Raw genomic sequence first — 6,862 nt, 5'->3', positions numbered from 1 at the left:
TCCTCCGGTACATTTATTTTTCTTTCTCTCTCTCTCTTTAGTTAAATCAATAACTAAAAAGTGAAAATATTTTAAATAATAATTTCTACTAAGTGAATGAAATATGGGAAACAGAGAATAGTTTAGAAAGACCTGATACATGTTAACTAGTGCAGGTGTCCGAGAGAGTTATTTAATAATGCATGAAAAGTATTTGTTTGTTTCTTATGTGGTTCATGTAAGCTGTTTGGTATCAAACTGCATTTTAAAACATCTCATTGGGAATTTTGAAACATCAACTGAAAACTTTATATTAGTTCTATTTTAATGAAAGGCCTTCTTTTTTTATTATTTTTTCTCTTTTTTTTATTAAATCATAGCTGTGTACATCAATATGATCATGGGGCACCATACACTTGTTTCATAGAATATTTGACATATTTTCATCTCATTAGTTGACATAGCCCTCCTGGCATTTTCTAGACAGAAGGCTGCTGTGTTATCTGGAAATATAATGGATGGATTAGAAAAAATGGATAATATTTATATAAACCATTGTTTAAATTTTCATAAGACGATGATAGAATTATTTCCATATTGATATTTGTATAAGAAAAGGGGCTAGAAATAGACAAAAAGAGGTTGCTACTTCCTGAAAGGAAATTAAGAATTTTCACTAAAAAATTGAGTTGACCATTGATTTCTATTATGAGTCAGAATTTTTATTCCAGGCAAAGATGAAATAGGAAAAACCTAATGCCTGTTGCATTTTACATAAATAATGAAGCATTAGAAGTCTTTATGTTCTATTAATAAATTTCCCCCAACTAAAAATAAGATAAATGTAAGACATGTAGGCGGAGTAAACATGCAGCAAACACCAAATTAAAGCTTAGATGATGTATCTTAAAAGTTGTAACACAATTATATAAAATGCAGAATATTGAGAAAGATGATAAAACAAAGCTCAATGTGCTTCATGTAAAATACAAAGACACTTGAAAAAAATTGTGTAAATACACAAGAGGTGTCCAAAAAATGTACACACATGCCGTAATCACAAGTGTCTGGATGTCGATGGTAACCACGCTGAGCACCTCTTGTAAATTGTAGAAGTCAAACGTCAGTTGTATTCATCTTTTGTTGAGTATTGTAATTTTAATGCAGGTTTTTTCCTTTCTTAAAGTGTGTATACATTTTTTGGCGTCCTCTGTATAATCTTCACTTTCAACTCTTGTTTTATTGTTTTCCATGTTGATTTTATTAGTAGTATCTGACAGAAATCAACCACAAGAAATGAAAAACAGAACATCTGTGACTCATTTCATCCTCCTGGGTCTGACAGATAATCCAGAATTACAGCTTGTGATTTTCTTCTTCTTACTTGTCACCTACATACTGAGTGTCTGTGGAAATCTAACTATCATCACTCTTACCCTGCTGGACCCTCACCTGAAGACCCCCATGTATTTCTTCCTCAGAAACTTCTCCTTCTTAGAAATTTCATTTACTTCTGTCTGTAATCCTAGATTTTTGATCACCATTCTAACTGGGGACAAGTCCATATCCTATCATGCCTGTGCAGCTCAGCTGTTTTTCTTTATCTTCCTTGGGTCAACAGAGTTTTTCCTCCTGGCCTCTATGTCCTATGACCGCTATGTGGCTATCTGCAAGCCTCTGCATTACACGACCATCATGAGTAGCAAGATCTGCCACCAGCTTATAATCAGCTCTTGGCTGGCTGGTTTCCTGGTAATTTTCCCACCTCTGGCCATGGGCTTAGAGCTGGATTTCTGTGACTCCAATGTCATTGACCACTTCACCTGTGACTCTGCTCCTTTGCTGCAAATCTCTTGCACAGATACCAGTACTCTAGAGCTCATGAGCTTTATTTTAGCTTTGTTTACTCTCATGTCCACTTTAACGTTAGTTATTCTCTCCTACACTTACATCCTGAGAACAATTCTGAGATTCCCCTCAGCTCAGCAAAGAAAAAAGGCCTTCTCCACCTGCTCCTCACATATGATTGTTGTCTCTATCTCTTACGGAAGCTGCATCTTCATGTATGTGAAGACATCAGCAAGAGAAGGGGTTTCTTTGACAAAAGGAGTGGCTGTGCTCAATACCTCTGTTGCTCCTATGCTAAATGCATTTATTTACACTCTGAGGAATCAGCAGGTGAAGCAAGCACTTAAGGATGCTATGAGAAAAATATTTTCCTCAAAAACACTGATCTGAATCCAATTTTCAACTGAACACTCACAAGTTTAACCAGAAACCAATAAATTTTTCATAGTTTCAGTTCTTTTCTGTTTTCTCAAAAATCCAGATTTTTTTGTTTGTTTGTTTGCTTGTTTTTATTTTTTGTAGTTTTTGGCAAGGGTTGGGTTTGAACCCACCACCTCTGGGATATGGGGCCAGCGCCCTACTCCTTTGATCCACAGGTGTCACCCAAATCCAGCTGTTTTTGCTATTTTGTATTTAATTTTCTAACATTCAAGCCCTTTACCAAATTTTTGCACAAGTGGACATAAATTATGTGGAATAATCTGATATATTTTCATATAGTATGCTTCAAAAATAGGACTAAAGTCACTTTACATATTAATTTATGCACTTCTAGTAATAACACATTGATGGTACTACACTGCACATATTGTTTGAACATAAAAATGAGCTTTGTAGTTTTTTTATATGTTTATAAAAATGTACATATATGTTTTTACTCACATATGTGTGTATGCATGTGTTTCTCTGTGTATGTGTATACTCTTTGTAATTTTTTTTAAATGGTACATAAAAGAAACTCTGCCATATAAGAAGATGGAATATCTCATGCATAGTAAAAAGAAGAAAGCAAAGAACTAAACAATTTGGAAAACAGGAACATTCATTTTTATATTGAACATTAAATTTAACAATCAACTTATTTATAGTCTATGTAAAATTTAAAAGTTGAATTCAATATCTCATCATGATAACAAATCAGTAAGAGATAAAATAATTTTTGCCAGGCATGATGGTTCATGCTTATAATCCCAACACTTTGAGAGGCCAAGCTGTTATCAAAATTTCTTTCTTCAGTAGGTCCTTGGTCTCAGGGATTAGAAGAATGAACCCACAGACCACAGATCAGTGGTAAGATAGGATCTATTGCACAGAAAAGAATACAGAAAAAGAGCTTCTGGCAGAAGGAAAGACCCAAGTTAGATAATCTCCAACTGGGTCCTTGAGTAAGTAATAGCCACATCAATCCCTTGTAATAACATTTGGCCCAGACTTGGTAACAAATAAATGGATATAGTTCCTTCCTCTTAGGGTAAAGTGAGTGAGCATATTAATGAATGGACACAGTGCCTTCTGCTAGTGGCTTGGTGAATGAGCTGGTCCCTTCATGAAATTGCCCAGACCTAGGAAATTTACATGACATTTTTCATTCCTAGGAAATGGGGGGGGATGGTCCCTGTTCAGCCCTGAGTGGGGGGAACCCTGTATCATCCTTAGGCCTGTGAAATGCCCACAGGGAAGTAGTACAGCCAGAGGAGGGCTCTCTTGGTCCAAGGGTGGTTCTGGGATTAGAACAGTGTAGGCTATGCCATGTTCTCCCTCAACTAGCTAGAAACCTGCCAGCTTCCCAGCACTTGGTTCTCCAGCCCTCACCTCCCTGCATCCCACTGTACCAACACCCCCTGGCTTCTTTGTAGCAAGTCCTCCCAGGCATCCCATCACAGCCCAAGCCAGGAAGCCACCTGCCTTGTATCAAGGAGGAAGATTGCTTAAGGCCAGAAAATGAAGACAAGCCTAGATAACATAGTGAGACCCTCTTTATTATTTTTTTATGAAGTCTTTTGTACATAGATCATAAATACATTTATGCCAATTTCAGTGTATTGATTATTTGTACAAATTTGAGTGCTTACATCATACTAATCAGCATAGCTTTCACCTCATTGGCCCAATTATAGCATTAGGACATTTGTGTTCTACACATGATAGAACCAACTTGTACTTGCAATGTGCTCCATAGTTGTGGTCTCCCTACTGTCCCCTACTATCCCTCCCCCACCCTCCCCCCTCTTTATTATTAAAAATTTAGAAAATCCAGGTCTGATGGTATACAGCCGTAGTTCCAGCTACTCATGAGGCTGAAGCAGGAGGATCACTTCAGACCAGGAGTTTGCAATAAACTATAACTCAGGCCACTGCACTCTAGCCTGGGTGACAGCGAGATCCTGTCTCTAAAAAAGTATTAAACATTTTTTTAAAGACAATTATTGGAAGTTTTTGTCTTGAGAGTGATTTATTGTATGAGTGCTATATGATGAAAATGAATTAATATGACACTATGACATTAAGAAAAATTTCATGAGAAATTTTTGGCTTATGAATGACACCAAGGATCTTACTTACCTAAGATTTTGATTTAATAATCTATATCCAGACAATATACTATCTGATAGCATTGATAAATTTTGCCTATGTTATTATGTGGGAAGATATTTGTTGCTAAATTAACATTAAGAAGAAAATAAACCATGTTAAGAGAACAAAAGGACTTAATAGATTTAAAATGTAAAGAAAACTTGCATGAACTAGGAAGATTCTGCTTAGCTGAGGAGCTGAAAAGAGTAATTTGCACAGAGCATGACAACATGACCTTAATTACTTTCAATCCCTATCGCATGTTTCTTTTTTTAAATGTATCATAACGTCATTGGCTTGTATTGTGCTTCCTTCTTCCATAAAGCAGATAGTCTGTCACATAACAAACAGTTCAGTAGCTTGCAAGCTCCAATTTAACCTTTTTAAAACATTTCATTACTTCTTATTTAAAACCTTATTTTACTAGCTTTATTGAAATATAATTGATATATAAAGATTGCACTTATTTACAGTATACACTTTGATGAGCTCTGACATATGTACACCACAATCAAGGCAAAAACTATGCGTATCTATACCCAGAAGACCAAAAATCACATCATAAAAAAGATATTTGTACCAGAATGTTTATTGCAGCCCAATTCATAATTGCTAAGTCATGGAAGAAGCCCAGGTGCTCATCGATCCACGAATGGATTAATAAATTGTGGTATATGTACACCATGGAATATTATGCAGCCTTAAAGAAAGATGGAGACTTTACCTCTTTCATGTTTACGTGGATGGAGATGGAACATATTCTTCTTAGTAAAGTATCTCAAGAATGGAAGAGAAAGTACCCAATGTACTCAGCCCTACTATGAGACTAATTTAGGGTTTTCACATGAAAGCTATAACCCGGTTACAACCTAAGAATGGGGGAAGGGGGAAAGGGAGGGGAGGGAGGGGGGAGGTGGGTAGAGGGAAGGAGATTGGTGGGATTACACCAGCGGTGCATCTTACAAGGGTATATGTGAAACTTGGTAAATGGTCTGTGAAGCTAGTGAATGATGCCCCATGATCATATCAATGTACACAGCTATGATTTAATAAAAAAAAAAAAGGAAAAAAAAAACATGCGTATCACCTCCAAAGGTTTTTTTCTTCCCCCTTTTTTGTTTTGATTTTTAATTTGATAATAACCCTTAATATTAAATCTACCCTCTAAACAAATTTTTGAGCACACAATATAATATTGTTAACTATAGGCACAAAGTTTTCTAGCCGCTCTCTGGAATTTGCCTTATATAATGAAAACTTTATACACATTGAACAGAAACTCCCTGTTCCCCCAGTCTCCCTGAGCCCTGTCAACATCATGCTGTCTTGTTTTTTATGAGCTTGATTATCTTAGGGTGCCTCATGTATCTGGAAGGATGAGATGTTTGTCCTTCTATGAAAGGCTTAGTATAACATCTTAAGGTTCATTCATACTGACATATAGCAATACATTCTTATTTAAGCCTGAATAACTTCCCATGTATGTGCATGACATGTTTTCTTTATCCACTTATTAACAGAGGGACATTTATGTTGTTTTCATATTTTGTCCATTGTAATAATGATGCAATGCGCATGAATGTACAATATCTCTTCAAGATCCTTATTTCAACTATTTTTAGAAAGAGAGAGACTGCTCCAGAAAGTATCAACCATGTAATACAAAAAATAAAAGATATACATGGCTGGATATTTTCCAGCCAGTTCTCATATGTACATACATACATATATGTATCCAGAAATATGGTAGTTCAGAACTTATTCAATTGATGGAACAACATCCATACTTTTCCACATATGAATAATGCCTGTATCATTTCACATTTCTGCTAACAGTGTCCAGCAGTCCTAACTTCCTTATCTCCTAAGCACCATTTGTTACCTGTTGTTGTTATTGTTTTATAATAGAGACCATAACAAATGTGAGGTGATATCTCATTGTGGTTTCTATTTGTATTTTATGAATGATTACTAACATTGAACATCTTTTTGATATACCTGTTGGCCAGTTTTATGTCTTCTTCTGAAAGATGTGTATTCAGGTCCTTTGCTATTGATTAATTATTTTTAGTTTTTTTGCTCTGAGTTACATGGGTTTCTTTTATATTTTGGATATTAACTTTTTATCAGATAGATGGCTTGCAAATATTTTCCTCTATTGCATCAATTGTCTTTTCCCTCTGGTGTTTCCTATGCTGTCAGAAGCTTTTTAGTTTAATATATTCTTATTTTCCTACTTTTGCTTTTGTTGGCTGGGCTTTCAGAATCACATCCAAGAAATCATTGACAAAACCAATGTCATGACACTTTCTCCCTGTTTTCTCCCCATAGTTGTACAGTTTCAAGTCTCATGTTTAGGTCTTTAATCCATTTTGAGTTTACTTTTGTGTGTAAGATAACAGTCTAGTTTCATTTTTGTGTGTGTGTGGAAATCCATCATTCCCAACATTTGTTAACGACA

General features: G+C 35.5%; 1 protein-coding gene across 1 annotated transcript; it reads left to right on the top strand.

Moving 5' to 3' along the window:
- The first annotated feature begins 1,275 nt into the window (after positions 1–1,275).
- Positions 1,276–2,234, top strand: LOC128562027 (olfactory receptor 6C76). The gene has a single exon (XM_053556642.1). It carries the CDS (start codon positions 1,276–1,278, stop codon positions 2,215–2,217), a length of 942 nt encoding a protein of 313 aa, XP_053412617.1. The 3' UTR covers positions 2,218–2,234.
- Positions 2,235–6,862: the final 4,628 nt, after the last annotated feature.

Source organism: Nycticebus coucang, chromosome 12 (genome assembly GCF_027406575.1).
Source record: "Nycticebus coucang isolate mNycCou1 chromosome 12, mNycCou1.pri, whole genome shotgun sequence".
In the NCBI taxonomy this organism is placed as follows: Eukaryota; Metazoa; Chordata; class Mammalia; order Primates; family Lorisidae; genus Nycticebus; species Nycticebus coucang.
This window is presented reverse-complemented; position numbering and strand designations above follow the sequence as displayed.

Coding starts and splice junctions, on each gene's coding strand:
- LOC128562027 (XM_053556642.1), top strand. CDS start 1,276: ATGAAAAACAGAACATCTGTGACTCATTTCATCCTCCTGGGTCTGACA.